General features: G+C 44.8%; 1 protein-coding gene and 1 pseudogene across 1 annotated transcript in view; one reads left to right on the top strand and one right to left on the bottom strand.

Annotated features, from left to right (window-relative positions):
• LOC117044872 overlaps positions 1-17,174 on the top strand; it is a 934,741-nt pseudogene that overhangs the window by 435,699 nt on the left and 481,868 nt on the right.
• Positions 1-17,174, bottom strand: part of LOC117045003 — a gene marked incomplete at its 5' end in the record, with an annotated part of 374,050 nt that overhangs the window by 293,758 nt on the left and 63,118 nt on the right. The window contains 1 exon segment of the mRNA XM_033145796.1: positions 3,435-5,388. Within this exon segment, the coding sequence (XP_033001687.1) occupies positions 3,435-5,388 (1,954 nt within the window).

Here is a 17,174-nt window from a genome sequence, read left to right on the forward strand (position 1 = left end):
GCATGGGGGTGGTCGTGGGTTGCTTCGGCTGCGAGGCACCCAGTTCATTCCGGGGGTTAGGAGCCCTGCAGCCGCATAGCGGGGCTCCGGTTGGGGTGCGGGAAGAGCGTCTCGCACCCTGGGCTCCCCGGCTGTGCCCGTTGTGGCTCCGAACCCTTCCCCCGCTCCCCCTGTAAAGGGGAGTGGGGGTGAAGGGACGACGGAGCCGGGCTATAGGGGAAAAGCCCCAACCGGGATGAAAATGCGGCGGCAAAGCCTGTGATGAGCGTCTAAGTTCTACCTGTCATTAAGGAGCTGATAAGAACCCAGAGGCTGTGAGTAATTGATTGACTCTTTGTATTCCTGGAACGCTCTGGGGGAAAGAAGAAAGGCAGCCCGCCTCCCTCCCTTCGAGAGGTGAAAGAAATTAACCCTTTAAGTGACTGCTGCTACAACAATCAATAGAAAGTATTTGGAATTTGAAAACTGAGTCTGTTGAGATCTCCCTTCGGGGGTTAATTGGGGAAAAAATATCTCCGTTTGAAGTTTTGGTCTTTATACTCCGGCTTCGGAGAAATGGCGGCGACTTGGTTTGTTGTGGAAAAATTGAGACAAAGGAAGGAAGAGACAGGAACTGAAATCTGATACTCACCCTCTCTCTCAAAATGCTGGACTTTGCGATCGCACTGGCATCGAGCTCTGATTTAAGGGAGGAGGAAATGCTCACTATTTTGCAGATGGAATTACTTAATCGGAAACTACAAGTCTTGAGTGGAATTATTCATAAAAAGGATGTATTTTCCACAGAGGAGGCTTTTCAAAAGTTCTATACAATGGAATCAAGCTTTGGCAAAGAGCTGGGAGGGGCGCTTGGAGGATGGTCGGAAACGGCTGGGCGAACGGAAAAGGAACCTGAAACAGGAAAATTTACAATATCCAGACCCGAGGTGGCAGCTCGGGGTCAAGGGACATGGAATTAAGATTTTTACAAGAAGAAGGAGCAAAAGAGGAGGCACCCAGAATGGAGATATGGAATGCCCTGAGGCTCGATGCTGGGTTTGATGTGGACGCTGCCTGGATCTGTGGACACTCAGAGGAAGACAATGGGAGATTTGGCTGTGGAGAAAGACAGATAAAGACAATGGACAGAGGAGGAGTGGGTTGAAGCTTTAAATGTATAATCTGATTGGTCTGTCATGGTATCCGAAATCGGAGTGTGAAGTCTGTTAATTACAAGTTTATTTTAAATAAGTAAGGAGATATTGAATTTTAAGTTATAAGCAGCATGTTAAAGGATAGAAGAAATAAGTTTAGCTATAAGAATACTTGGTTAAGATTTAGGTTACAATGCAAAGATTAAGACAATGGTGTTTTTTTTCATTTTAAGTAAAGTTAAATTTTTTATAGAGAAAAGTTGTTAAGGAAATAGTATATTGATTTAAAACCGAAGGTGTATAGGCGGGGGAAGTCAAACGTCAAGATTCAGAACTAGAATTTTTTTTTTTTGTAAAGTATATAGATAAGAAGAAGAATCCTGACATTATGTGTATATGTATTTGTTTTGGTATTTGTAGGTGTGGGGTTGGGTTTGTGTTATATTATGAAAATGTCAATAAATTCTGTTTAAAAAAAAAAATTATAAGTCAATAAAGATATACGATTTTAAATTACCACCAATATATAAAATTATATATCAACGGAAAGATAATTTAATCAAGAATAAAATCCAACAAAGTTTGTTCAATTACCCATATTCTATCAAATGTTATAGCCAAATAACCAGAAAAAGGAAGCACAAATTGCTTAGGTAGACTTTTGTCAGTGTGTTATGGGATTGCTATCAAGTTGGTTGGTTTTTTGTGTTCTTTCATTTAGTGAGGTTGTAAAACATAACAAAATTGTAGAAATGGCAGAAATAGTTGATTGGACACCCAGAAGCGATGTAAAATTGCAGTATTAAGTGAACAAGGCTACAGTTATGAAGAAATTAGAAGAGAGATTGGGGAAAACTTAACCAAAGCTGGCCTTTCTATATTTTTGAAGAGGTATAAGGATCATAGAATCATAGAATTGGAAGAGACCACAAGGACCATCCAGTCCAACCCCCTGCCAAGCAGGAAACACCATCAAAGCATTCCTGACAGATGGACATCAAGCCTCCGCTTAAAGACCTCCAAAGAAGGAGACTCCACCACACTCCTTGGCAGCAAATTCCACTGCTCAACAGCTCTTACTGTCAGGAAGTTTGTTTAGGTGGAATCTTCTTTCTTGTAGTTTGAATCCATTGCCCCGTGTCCGCTTCTCTGGAGCAGGAGAAAACAACCTTTCTCCCTCCTCTGTATCACATCCTTTTATATAGTTGAACATGGCTATCCTATCCCGCCTTAACCTTCTCTTCTCCAGGCTAAACATACCCAGCTCCCTAAGCCGTTCCTCATAAGGCATCCTTTCCAGGCCTTTGACCATTTTGGTTGCCCTCCTCTGGACACGTTCCAGATTGTCAGTATCCTTCTTGAACTGTGGTGCCCAGAACTGGACACAGTATTCCAGGTGAGGTCTGACCAGAGCGGAATACAGTGGTACTATTACTTCCCTTGATCTAGATGCTATACTCCTATTGATGCAGCCAAGAATTGCATTGGCTTTTTTAGCTGCTGCATCACACTGTGGACTCATGTCAAGTTGATGGTCTACCAAGACTCCTAGATCCTTTTCACGTGTACTGCTCTCAAGCCAGGTGTCACCCTGTATTTGTGCCTTTCATTATTTTTTTTGCCCAAGTGTAGTACTTTACACTTCAGATTCTGGGGCAGTGCTTTTGGTCAGCAGAGGGTGTCACAGGGCCAGCCTACTTTCCCTTTAAAGCACACTTGAGTCTCGAGACTCCCATCATCCCTAGACAACTCCCATCATCCCTAGCTAGCAGGACCAATGGGGAGGGATGATGGAAACAGCAGTCCGAGAGCTGCTGAGGATGCAAGGTTGGGATACGCTGCTTTAAAGCAACTTTTGCGTTTTGCTCGCAAAGAACCTCTCCACATTTGTATTTTCTTGTGTTTTGTTTTCCTCATGACCTTTGTGCTTTTTTTTAAGAGGGAAATTTTAAAGAGAAGTTGTATGGCAAGTTGAAGAAGAATAAAAGGTTGATTTGGAAAAAAATAACACAAAAATACTCAATAATTTCATGGGTGGGAAGAGACCCCTAGGCCTTTAAGAGTTAGCGCCTATTCCCTACCCCCACAGGTTTCAGGATGGTTACAAATAAAAACACAACGTAAAAACACAAAACAGGACATTTTAAAAGGGCATTAGATGACAATCAATGAAAGATCTGGTTAAAAAGTTACAGATTTGCCTGGCTCCTAAAGCTGTAGAATGGTTCTTCCGACCTTTGTATGGATTCTTTTATGGGAAGTGAGATGGGAGCTCTGACTGAAGCTCTTTCCACATTCCACACACTGATATGGTTTCTCCCCGGTATGAATTCTTTGATGCTCAGTGAGAGAGGAGCTCGTACTGAAGCTCTTTCCACATTCCACACACTGATATGGTTTCTCCCCTGTATGAATTCTTTGATGGGAAGTGAGAGAGGAGGAGTAATTGAAGCTCTTTCCACATTCCACACACTGATAGGGTTTCTCCCCTGTATGAATTCTTTGATGGGAAGTGAGAGAGGAGGAGTGATTGAAGCTCTTTCCACATTCCACACACTGATAGGGTTTCTCCCCTGTATGAATTCTTTTATGGGAAGTGAGATCGGAGCTCTGACTGAAGCTCTTTCCACATTCCACACATTGATATGGTTTCTCCCTTGTATGAATTCTTTGATGCTCAGTGAGATTGGAGCTCTGACTGAAGCTCTTTCCACATTCCACACACTGATAGGGTTTCTCCCCTGTATGAATTCTTTGATGGGAAGTGAGAGAGGAGGAGTGATTGAAGCTCTTTCCACATTCCACACACTGATAGGGTTTCTCCCCTGTATGAATTCTTTTATGGGAAGTGAGAGAGGAGCTGTGACTGAAGCTCTTTCCACATTCTACACACTGATAGGGTTTCTCCCCTGTATGAATTCTCTGATGCTTAGTGAGAGGGGAGCTCGTACTGAAGCTCTTTCCACATTCCACACACTGATAGGGTTTCTCCCCTGTATGAATTCTTTTATGGGAAGTGAGATGGGAGCTGCTATTGAAGCTCTCTCCACATTCTACACAATGATAGGGTTTCTCCCCTGTATGAATTCTCTGATGCTTAGTGAGAGAGGAGCTCGTATTGAAGCTCTTTCCACATTCCACACATTGATAGGGTTTCTCCCCTGTATGAATTCTTTGATGGGAAGTGAGAGAGGAGGAGTAATTGAAGCTCTTTCCACATTCCACACACTGATAGGGTTTCTCCCCTGTATGAATTCTTTGATGGGAAGTGAGATGGGAGATCTGACTGAAGCTCGTTCCACATTCCACACACTGATAGGGTTTCTCCCCTGTATGAATTCTCTGATGCTCAGTGAGAGAGGAGCTCTGACTGAAGCTCTTTCCACATTCCACACACTGATAAGGGTTCTCTCCTGTATGAATTCTCTGATGATTAGTGAGATCGGAAATCTGACTGAAGTTCTTTCCACATTCAAAACACGGATAGGGTTTCTCCCCTGTATGAATTCTTTTATGGGAAGTGAGATTGGAGCTCTGACTGAAGCTCTTTCCACATTCCACACACTGATATGGTTTCTCCCCGGTATGAATTCTTTGATGCTCAGTGAGAGAGGAGCTCGTACTGAAGCTCTTTCCACATTCCACACACTGATATGGTTTCTCCCCTGTATGAATTCTTTGATGGGAAGTGAGATTGGAGCTCTGACTGAAGCTCTTTCCACATTCCACACACTGATAGGGTTTCTCCCCTGTATGAATTCTTTGATGGGAAGTGAGAGAGGAGGAGTGATTGAAGCTCTTTCCACATTCCACACACTGATAGGGTTTCTCCCCTGTATGAATTCTCCGGTGCTTAGTGAGAGAGGAGCTCATACTGAAGCTCTTTCCACATTCCACACACTGATAGGGTTTCTCCCCTGTATGAATTCTTTTATGGGAAGTGAGATCGGAGCTCTGACTGAAGCTCTTTCCACATTCCACACATTGATATGGTTTCTCCCCTGTATGAATTCTTTTATGGGAAGTGAGATGGGATCTCTGGCTGAAGCTCTTTCCACATTCCACACACTGGTAGGGTTCCTCCCCTGTATGAATTCTTTGATGGGAAGTGAGAGAGGAGGAGTGATTGAAGCTCTTTCCACATTCCACACACTGATAGAGTTTCTTTCCAATGAGATTTTGTTGATGGGAAGTGAAATGGGATCTCTGACTGCAGCTTTCTCTGCACTCCAAATTTTTATGTGGCTTCTCCTCTCTGGGGATTTTGTCGTGGTCACCTTTGTTCTCGATTTCTGATGCATCACAATCTGCAGTGGAGACAAAAAGGGATTAGAGTCTCAGGAACAAATGGAGAAGAACTGAAGGGAGTACGGTGTGTGTTCATTACCTGTGTTGTTTGTCATTAACCAACAAATTTATTATTAGATTCTGATGAGTTGTTGAATGTTGCTTTGTTTGATATATATCAAAACTGTAATATAAAATTATATATATATATATATATATATATATATATATATATATATATGATATGAATTTTTTTATTGTTGTTCAGTTATGAGGTATACACTATTTACCATAAATGTACAATAAACGTTCCAAACAAACAAACAAAAAATAAAAAACAGAAAACAATTGCAATTACCGTATTTTTTGCTCCATAAGACGCACTTTTTTCCTCCTAAAAAGTAAGGGGAAATACCTGTGCGTCTTATGGAGCGAATGGTGGTCCCTGGAGCTGAATTGCCCAGGAGCCAAAAGCAGATTGTGCTTTTTATTTTACAAAGAGAAAAGGGAGTGTTGAATGGACCCCGCTCAGCAGCTGATCAGAAATAGATCGGGAGAGAGATAAGAGTCCCGGCTCCCTTTCAGCCCCGCCCTCCTTTGTTGAATGTGCTGCAGAGGGAGGTTGTTTGTTTCCCCAGGACATGTGACTGACTGATTAGATTATCTGTCTGGAAACAGTAGAAATGGCTCCTTTTCCTTAAGATTTTTCAGAAATGTGAGTTAAACCCCATAAAAATGGGGCTTTTCCTCTTTGTTTTTCCCCCTTTGCAAAAGGAGCTTTGCTTTTCCCCCTTTGCAAAAAAAGCTGCAAAACCTTTAGCTGATCCTCAAAAAAACACCAAAAAACAAACAAACCAGGGCTTTTCCCTTTGCAAAAAAAACTGCAAAGCCTTTAGCTGATCCTAAAAAAAAGACCTTTTGCCTTTGCAAAAACAGCTGCAAAACTTTCAGCTGATCCTCAAAAAAGCCAGGGCTTTTCCCTTTGCAAAAAAGCTGCAAAACTTTTAGCTGATCCTCAAAAAAACAACAACAAACAAACAGGGCTTTTAGAGGAGGAAAACCAGAAAAATGTTTTTTTCCTGGGTTTCCTCCTCTAAAAATGAGGTGCGCCCTATGGTCCAGTGCGTCCTATGGAGCGAAAAATACGGTACTGTATCTGCTTGATTTTGTTGATACCCCTAACAGGTTCCAAATTCAATACATTTGTAGAAAGAAAATACAAATACAGCAATAATAATACAAATAAAATAAACAAAAATAAAAATATCGTATCATTAAGCAAAGAAAAAATGACTAGTATAAGTTGTTCATTTTAAAGTTAATGTTCTTTCTATATGGGATCAGATTATTATTATTATTATTTATGTTTCATGTTTACATATGTGTTGGGAGCCGCACAGAGTGGCTGGGTTAACCCAGCCAGATGGTCAGGATATAAATAAGAATAATTATTATTACTACAGTGGTACCTCGATTTAAATATTATTGTTAATATGTTTGTGTACGGTCCTCGGTTAGTTGCTCATGAGTTACCAGGCAAAACTCCGACCTTTCCTTTTGTAGTTTTATTGTGCATACTATGCACAGTGCAGAGCTAAAAAGTTCATGTCTGTATCAAACGCCGGCAGAATCCAGGAATGGCCCCGTCCGGTTCTGACCCCAACAAAAGCGTTTTGGTATACGAATACCGCGCCTTCCATCCTTTCGTTTCACCCCTCGACGCCTTTGGGGCGACGGAAATTGCGTGCCTCCTCCCTCGCCCCTTGGGCTAGGGGAGCGCTGGGTCTTTCCAGCATCCTCAGAGCCTCGACCCTCCATCCCGAGTCCCATGCCCCTCCCAACTGGAAGCCTCGCTGCGTCCGCTGCTGCCAGAGGAGGTGCTGCTGGTCATGTGGGGCTGGGGCTCTCTGTAGCATCCCAAGAGCCCTTCCACCACCTTGCACTGTGCCGGGGACAGTTCCCTGACAGTTTGTATACTGAGCTACCACTGTATTACTTATAATATTATTATTATTATAGAAACATAGAAACATAGAGTTGGAAGAGACCACAAGGGCCATCTAGTCCAACCCCCTGCCAAGCAGGAAACACCATCAAAGAAATCCTGACAGATGGCTGTCAAGCCTCCGCTTAAAGACCCCCAAAGAAGGAGACTCCACCACACTCCTTTGCAGCAAATTCCACTGTCCAACAGCTCTTACTGTCAGGAAGTTCTTCCTAATGTTTAGGTGGAATCTTCTTTCTTGTAGTTTGAATCCATTGCTCCGTGTTATCATCCTCACTGCTACTACCACCTGATATTCAATAAGCCTGGCTCTTCTCTGGGATGGATTTTGTTTGGCCCAGTCATGGCATCCCCTCCACCTCCAATGTCATTCATCTCTTTGGTCAACCCAAGACTGACAGGAGCAAAAACAAAAACAGAAAACCTGAAGCTACTTATCTTTCCTAACAATTCTGAAGCTGACATTCAAGATGGCCTGGGCAGTTCAGAGCAGCCCAATCGTGGTAGAAAAAGGAATAATTTGAGGAAGATTGTTGAAAAAAAAAACCTTGTAATTTACTGTTTATTGTGGGGGTGTTAGGTTCCCAGGTGTTGTAGGGGGCGCTGTTGAGCTCTGTGAAAATATATGAGGTTGGTCACATAGAGGTATTTTTTGAATTTCCAGGCAGATATGACGATCCCACAGGGAGCCTTACCAAGAGAGGCCACGATCCCACAATTCTCCTCCATGACGTCCTTATGCAGAGCTCTCTGGTCAGGATCCAGCAACGCCCACTCCTCGTCCGTGAAACGAACAGCGACATCTTCAAAGCACACTGGACCCTGAAAGAAAAAGGGAAATGTCCTCCTCTGAGACAGCAGAAATATCATCTGCTACACAATGCTCTCTTTTTTCGTTCCTCCAAATTGCGCTGTTTTTTTCTATAGGATTGCTTTGCTGCACATTTTATTTGTGGATGCTTATTTTCTACTGTAATTCGCTCTAAGTGGGGCTGACCTTGAAGCTGTCCCAGAAATTCCCGCGGGTGAAGAATAGTGCAGCGAGGCTCCTCACAGAGTCCCTGCCATGGGAGCCTATTCACTAGGGTGGGTCATAAAAAAATTTTCCCCGGAAATGTTTCCTCCCTTGATCTTATCTCAGGCATATGGTATAAACATAGTTAAATTTCAAATTTGGGACAAATTGGTTAATATTTACACCCTGCTCCTACAAATTGAAATTTTGCCTCACCACAAATGTAAGGTTTATTAGTGGCTGCTCATGAGTAACCAGGCTGACGCATGGCTTCTGAAACTAATTTCTTTAATGGTGCAAATATTTACAGTGCAGCTAAAGAAAGAACGTCCATCTCATCCTTTGGCAGAGTCCTGGAATGACCCCTTCCGGTTCTTTGCCCAGCATAAAAGGCGTGGGATGCGGAACCCCCGCCTACCCCCCTGCGCCTTTCCCCTCTGCGCAAAAGGGGAGACAGAAGGGACGCCTCACTTCCAGCCTCTGCTCGGTGTGAGGGCTCTCCTCCCCTGTCAGAGGCCTGGTCCCCACTTCCTGCTCCCATCTCCCCCTCCCCACTCGAAGGATCACTGCTTCCCCCACTGGATGAAGAGGAGTTGCTCAGCGTCTGAGACAGGGCCTCGCGATACTGATAAAGCCCTGGCACCACCTTGCCTTTCGCCGAGGGCAGTCCTCTGACAACAAGTGATAAAAACATAGGAATTTGACTCATTTAGTTCTCAGTATGTTAAATTGTGAACTAATAAACTAGGTTTTATGTAGAGTAATAATAGTTGCATACTATTATTTTCTGCAATATCTATTTATTTAAGATAAAACATGTTGATAATTTACATGAAAAACCAATGGTTTTGAAAAAATTATATGGAACAATTAAGCAAACGGTGTACTAAACATAAACAATAAAACGCCACTCATGTGTTGCATCAAAACATCACATTATACTTAATTACTTAGGTATAAATTGTACTAAACACTTTCATTTTGTGTAATTAATAAAATTATGCCTTATGCACAATATACATTGTACAGTGCACCATATTTATATAATGCTAAATGTATGTTTTATCTTAAATAAATAGATATTGCAGAAAATAATAGTATGCAACTATTATTACTCTACATAAAACCTAAAATTTATGTTTATTAGTTCACAATTTAACATACTGAGAATTAAATGAGTCAAATTTCTATGTTTTTATCACTCGTGGTGAGGCAAAATTTCAATTTGTAGGAGCAGGGTCAAAATTATTAACCGATTTGTCCCAAATTTGAAATTTAACTATGTTTATACCATAACCCTGAGATAAGATCAAGGGAGGATACATTTTCGGGGGGAAATTTTATGACCCACCCTACTATTCACCCAGTGGTTTTCCAGCTGCACTGGCTCCCGGTGGAGTACAGGGTCAGGTTTAAGGTGCTGGTTTTGACCTTTAAAGCCCTTTGCGGCCTAGGACCCTTGTACCTACGGGACCGCCTCTCCTGGTATGCCCCGCGGAGAAGCTTAAGGACCATAAATAGCGACACTCTGGAGATCTTGGACCCTAAGGAAGTCAGATTAGCCTCAACCAGAGCCAGGGCCTTTTCAACACTGACTCCGACTTGGTGGAACGCTCTGTCTCATGACACCAGGGCCCTGCGGGATCTGATTTCTTCCCTCAAGGCCTGTAAGACAGAGTTGTTCTGCTTGGCCTTTGGCTTGGAATCAACTTGATCCCCTCCCCCTCTTTCCTTTTTCCTTCTGTGATGGAACTCCTATCTGGGGACTTCCCTGGCTTTTTTCCGGCCCACGTAGGACCAGTCTGGAGAGTTGGCCTTGGTGAATGATTTGACGTTTTCTTCCTGAAACAGTTTTTTTATTTGAGTTTCTACTGAAATGAGGCTGCACTTTAATATTGTATTTTAATCTTGTTTTCAAGTTGTATTTTAATCAATTGTTTCTATACCTGGTGTTAACCGCCCTGAGCCTGGTCTTGGCTAGGGATGGCGGGGTATAAATTAAATGTTGTTGTTGTTATCATCATCATTATTAATTCTGCCTTTTAATTATGGGTGTTCGTCTTTGTGCAAATAGGTGTTACTCCACCCTGTGTTTTTCAACTCATTCTCCCTACGCAAGCATTCCAGTTTGCCTGATGGAAGGATCCCCTTTCTCCTCTCCTTGTGAGCTGTTCTGGGGAGTTCCCTCCCAATGCCCTAGAGTCAAATACAAGGGGCTCATGGGGGCATGCAGAGGGGGAGGAATGGGGGGCAGGCCCTATTTTGCAGCGGATGGGGCTGGTTAGGTGAATCCAGGCCACTATTTGTTTTAATATGTCAACTGCTTAGAAACCAATTTTAGCATTCACTGATCAATCTAGAAATAAAATAAGCCTATTTTGGATGGCCATCTGTCTTGGATGATCTAGTAGACATTCCTGCTAGAGTCTTCTGGCTCTGAGAGACAAGCAGGGAGGGTGGCTTCTGGCAGGAGGAGAGAGAACCACCGGTGGCTCCTCCTTCTCCTGACTCACCTCTGCCTCTTGACCTCCCTCCTCCCACTCACCTCCTTCCTCTTCTGCCTCTCATTCTGCCCTGCATTCTGCCACAGAGTCTCCCAGCTCACTAAGCCCTGTAACCTCTTCAGCTTCTGACACCTCCTCTTCCCAGACTTCTCCCTCTTCTCCCTCTGACCGCCCATCCTTCTTCCACCTCCACTTCTTGGGCTCTGAGCCATCTTCCCTTCCTGGTTCTCCGGCTGCTTCCTCCCACCATTCCTCTGTGCCCAACCAGTCCATGACATTGCTCCATCCTTCGGCCTCTGTCCCCACATGGCAGCTTCCCCTGACCTGATCTGGTTCCACAGCCACCGCTTCCCCTCTGCCCCCATGAAAAGACGGATCAGGAGGTCTTGTTGGCTTCATTCTGTCACCTGCAAGAGAGAAAAGGTAAGCAGGACACCAGGAGTGCCTTCTTCTCTCACAGGTAAAACATCTATGATAGCCATGTTCAAATATATAAAAGGATGTCATATAGAGGAAGAAGAAAGGTTGTTTTCTGCTGCTCCAGAGAAGCGGACACGGAGCAATGGATTCAAACTACAAGAAAGTAGATTCCACCGAAACATTAGGAAGAACTTCCTGACAGTAAGAGCTGTTGGACAGTGGAATTTGCTGCCAAGGAGTGTGGTGGAGTCTCCTTCTTTGGAGGTCTTTAAGCAGACGCTTGACAGCCATCTGTCAGGAATGCTTTGATGGTGTTTCCTGCTTGGCAGGGGGTTGGACTGGATGGCCCTTGGGGTCTCTTCCAACTCTAGGATTCTATGATTCTAGGGCATCTCTAGGTTTGTGCCCATTTCATATGTTAGTTGTGCAAAAATACATCTCCCCTCCTCTGGACCCTTGTTCCCAACTGTCTCCTCACAAAACAAGATGAAAAGAACCCTCAGATGAGTTGGAAAACCAACAGAATGAGACCAAAGGAAGAAAATCCACCTTCCTCCTTACCCAGTGGCCTCTCTCTGGTGTCCAACGGAGGCCTCTCTGCCTCACAGGAATCCAGGTCCATTTCTGCAAAATGATCCTTTCCCTGAAAAAGAAACAAGGATTCAAAACAGAGAATGGCGAGAAATATTACAAAGAGAATGACAAAGACTTGAAAGGTGTGAGATCTCATTCCATGGATACTTTCCCAGAAAAAGGATGGGCCATCAGCAGACCGTTATGGGATGTTCTCCACCCTGCTAAGAGCCCTTTGGGAGTATCCAGAGGAAAGTCTCTCTCACCTGCTTTCTCTCCTCTGCCTGACTCAGGAGGAAACCTTCGACCAGGGCCACCGCCTGGGAACTGGTCTCCGCTCCACATTCCCTCACCCAGCTCTCCATCTCCGGGGAAAGGACAGCCAGGAACTGCTCCAAGATCACCAGGTCCAGCATCTCAGCTTTCGTGTGCCTTTCCGGCTTCAGCCACTGGTGGCAAAAGTGGTAGAGTCGACTGCAAATCTCTCGGGGTCCTTTGGTCTCCTTGCAGCAGAACTGCCTCAACTGCTGGCTCTGCACCTCTGAGCGGAGGGTGTCCTCCTCACCCAGGATCTTCTGCACTGGGTTTTCCCAGAATCCCCAACTGCTCCCAGTTTGGATGGCATGGCCTCTTCCTGTTCCAGGGCCAGCTGAGTCTTGCTCATCCATCTGTGCTCTCAGGAAGCCTCTGAGAGATCGGATGGAACCCTTTGGTCTTCTGCCAAGTTCTGTCCGTCTGAATGAGAAGCTCTAGGAAATCCTAGAAAGCAAATACATTGTTCTCTTACAAAATTTGTAGGACGGGGGGAGGGAATGGTTCCCGGAGCAAGCATGGATGAGTCTTGGAGGAAACCAGGGCTGGACTGCACCACATCCCAGACTATGAGGTATCTTTCTGAAAAGAAAGAGGAGGAGAAAGAGGAGAAGAAATAAATCTCTAGCCTTCTAGCTATGCAAAATCTGGAGGGAAATGAAGGGATTTCTGGGAGATGAATCAACCTGGTTTCTTCTGCCTTCGAGTCAATGCATGAAGTCAGAACTGACTGACAAGGGAATCCCTTGTATCTTGTGAAAAATGGATGCCTGGGTCTAATGGGTGTCCTCAGGAGTTCCTTCCCACCCCCACTCCCCTGCTTCTGTCTCCTTTTCTTGCAGTTCGACTCTCTGCCGCTCTCAAGACAGACTTCGGGGGGGGGGGGTCCCTTTTTCTTTGCTCTGGGGGCCAGGTATGTATCTGGCCAACCCCCTGAGTGCCAAGTGGGTGAGGCCAAAGACACTTCCCCTGAAATTTAGGCAGGTATTTTAGCATTAATATTCTGTTAGATAGCTTAACACACACACAAGGTCCCTGGAGGCTCAGTGAGTAGCAGCGCCCATTTCCGGCTGGTTTTCCAGCAACAATCCCTTTGGGACAGAGAGGATGTGGTCCTGGGATGCCCTGCTCTGGGTGCGAGGGGATTGCTGCAGTGGCCTCCGTGTGGAGCTGCCCTTGGAGACACTGGGAAACTGGTTTGCAATGCAGCAGCCAGACTATGGGCTGGGATCCCTCTCTTTATTCCTGCCCTTTCTCTCCCCCCTTTCCTTCCTTCCTCGTCCAGCTTTGGAAAACCATTTGCCCATGTTTCCTCTGTTGTGCAATGACGCTGAGCGACGTCACGCAGAGTTCAAGTCCCAGGGACTCCTTTGTTCGAAGAAGGGAGATTTCGTGGGATCCATTTGGGATCCTGTGATCTCCCGGGAGGAGAGCGTTGCAGACCTGGCCCCTCCCTGGCCGGCCCCTCTCTCTCCTCCCCCTGCATGAGCAGACCAGGCCCCCCCCCAGGCTGGCCCCCTCCCCTGCTGCAGCCCTGGGACCCCCACCGCCTCCCCACTCACCAGATCCCAGGAGGGGACAGCCAGGCAGCCCTTGCAGGAGAGGGAGGGGCCTGGGCTCTGGAGGACCTGGCCTCCTCTCTCTTGCTTCCTGTCCTCTCTAGGAAGGCAGCTCGGTTCCCTTTAACCCTTGCAAAGCCGAGTCCGTCCAACTCATTCCTCTCTCGCTTTGATTAACCTTGGCTTTTTATTCTTTTTTATGGACTTAGGGGGGCTCCAATGCCCAGATATCCTTTTGGGGGTGAGGCTCTTTGTTGGACTCTGAGCATCTCCCTCCCTTGGCCAGAAACCGGAGGAACAGCTTGCAGGGAAAAGGGCTTTGCAGGAGGAAAGGAATTCAGGAGTGGAGAGATAGGAGGGGATCCGAGGGTCATCTAGTCCAACCCCCAGCAATGCAGGAATCTCAGCCAAAGCATCTCTGCTTAGAAACCTCCAAGGAAGGAGAGTCCACCCCCTCCCAAGGGAGACCTTTCCCCTGCCAAACTGCTCTTAGATGTCCCTCAAGGAAGCGGGTCCTGAGTCCTAGCCCTGCTGAAATAATCGCTACAGGTACGTAGCCCTGTTGGTCTGCCATAGACAAAACAAAATAAAAAATTTAAAAATCCTTCCAGTAGCAACCTAGAGACCAACTAAGTTTGTTCTTGGTATGAGCTTTCGTGTGCATGCACACTTCTTCAGATACACTGAAACAGAAGTCACCAGATCCTTAAATATAGTGGGGGAGTGGGGAGGGGTATTACTCAGAAGGGTGGTGGGAATGGGTGATCAGCTGATGGGTGTGGAAAACCTGTTGATGACTGTTAATGACTGCAATTGGCCTTACAGGAAAAAAGCAAGGGGTGAGATGGCTAAAGATAGCTTTTTTATGTCATCGCCTACAGACAGCCACCCAATCTCAAACAGCTCCTCACCCACAATAATACAACAACAGGACTCAACATGGACACTGGTACCAGAGCCTGCAATAAACCCAGATGCCAACTTTGCTGCCACATAAACCCGGACAACACCATTACTGGTCCCAACAACATCAAACATACCATCTCAGGACTATTTAATTGCTCATCTTCCAACATTGTGTATGCAATCAAATGCCAACAGTGCCCTTCAGCTCTCTATATTGGACAAACAGGCCAAACCCTACGCCAAAGGATAAATGGACATAAATCTGATATCAGGAATCACAAGACAGTGAAACCAGTAGGAGAACACTTCAATCTCCCAGGACATTCTATACAAGATCTCAAAGTAGCTGTCTTAATACAAAGGAATTTCAGAAACAGACAGGAAAGAGAAGTGGCTGAATTACAACTAATCACCAAACTTAGAACCATGGAGAAACCTGGTCTGAACAAAGACATTGGATTCTTATCTCATTATACATAACAATGCTATCTTTAGCCATCTCACCCCTTGCCTTTCCCTGCAAGACTAATTGCAGCCGTTAAGAGTCGTCAACAGGTTTTCCACACCTATCAGCTGATCACCCATTCCCACCACCCTTCTGAGTAATACCCCTCCCCACTCCCTCACTATATTTAAGGGTCTGGTGACTTCTGTTTCAGTGTATCTGAAGAAGTGTGCATGCACACGAAAGCTCATACCAAGAACAAACTTAGTTGGTCTCTAAGGTGCTACTGGAAAGAATTTTCTATTTTGTTTCGACTATGGCAGACCAACACGGCTACCCACCTGTAACTGAAATAGAAGTCAAGCTCTTAGATGTCCCTCAAGGCAGCGGGTCCTGAGTTCGAGCACTGCTGAAACAATCGCACTGGCTACCAAGGAGGAACCAAGCAAAGTTCAAAAGAAATAATTCCTAGACCTGGAAATATAAATTTGGCTTAAAGTTTTGGGGATGCCTCGGACAAAGGAGTGAAAAGAATGTTGCTAACAGATTCAGCCCTGAGCAGTTAAGAAAGGAAAATCGGAAGAAGATGTGGACTTTACAATGGTATGTGAAGGAGGGAAAGGAAGGGCGGAGCCCTAGACTCTATGTTTGTTTTGCCTCAATATTTTACTTAACACCTTCCCACCCAGAAAATCCACTTTCACTGGGAAATAGCAAGCAGACTTTAAAAATTGAGATTCAACTTGGCAGAAAAGATTGGATGTACAGAATTGAAAGCAAGACTTGGAAAGATTTAATAGTAACGGAGGACATCCGACTGGTAATGGCGCAGCAAAGATAGATTGTTGTGGAGATCCCGTGAAGCAGAGCACCACTTCAAAGGGAGAAGCCCGTTCTGGTGGATGATGGATATTGGCCTTTCTAGAGGTGACTGGCCCTCCTGGAAAGGAGTGGGTGCAATGCTAGCGGGGGAGAGAAGCTGTGCGAAGAAGTTTGGTGCGCAACGGGAGGAGAAGATGGCGACGGTCGGAATGTGGCACTTGGAAAGAAGAGTGACCTTATCCATACGGAGACATTACTCATTCTAATTCCATCTGCTTGCTGGCATATATCAGAGGCTGTGAACGTACGGGACTTTGGATGCAATTGAAAGAGATGAGAAGACAGCTCCGGCGTCCGAGGCATGGGAAGTCCATATATAAAAATTGTTATAAAAATTAGGTATAATTGGAATTGTTTTAATTGGGAATTGTATAATTAATTTGGATTGTAATATGATCGGTAATTGAAATAATTTCAATGAGATTTGTTGAGATTTGTATTGGAAAATAAATAAATGCAATTAAAAAAGAAAGAAAGAAACAATCGCACTGACTACCAAGGAGGAACCAAGCAAAGTTCAAAAGAAATAAATCCTATTCTCAGCATAAATGAGTAATACTTTCTGGTGCATGCTTCTTATGCTAATATACAAAAGTATGCCATTTCCCTTTCCAGAAATGCTTAATTGGTAATTCAATGGACTGAAAATGAATGGTTGTTGTTATTATGTTTAGGGAAGCTTTTAATAATTGATGGAGTATTGTATTTTAATATATTGTTGGAAGTCGCCCAGAGTGGTTTGGGAAAATAATAAATAAATATTGTTATTATTATTTCTTAAATTGGTCATGTTATACTTCCGGCGGCGAGCGCCATTTCCAGCAGCTGGGAGTTGTCTCAGTTCCGAGACAGCTCCAGTTTCCTCGGGGGTAGGAGCCATCGCAACCACGCTGCGGGCTCCGGTAAACCACGGGGAGAGCGTCCCGTGGTCTAGGGTTTCTAGCGGGCCCCAAGGTGCCAACCCCTTCTCAGGTTTCCCTTGTAAAAGGGAGGCTTGAGTGAAGGGGCCCCGTCTCCAACCGTGGAAACGAAGCGGCAGCCGGCTGCTGGATTTGAGCGCTCCGTCTTTCCTCAAATTTGGATATAAAAGAAGCACTCTGTAAGTACGGAGAACAATTGGGACCCTAAAAGTT

This window comes from Lacerta agilis, chromosome 4, assembly GCF_009819535.1.
Source record: "Lacerta agilis isolate rLacAgi1 chromosome 4, rLacAgi1.pri, whole genome shotgun sequence".
In the NCBI taxonomy this organism is placed as follows: domain Eukaryota; kingdom Metazoa; phylum Chordata; class Lepidosauria; order Squamata; family Lacertidae; genus Lacerta; species Lacerta agilis.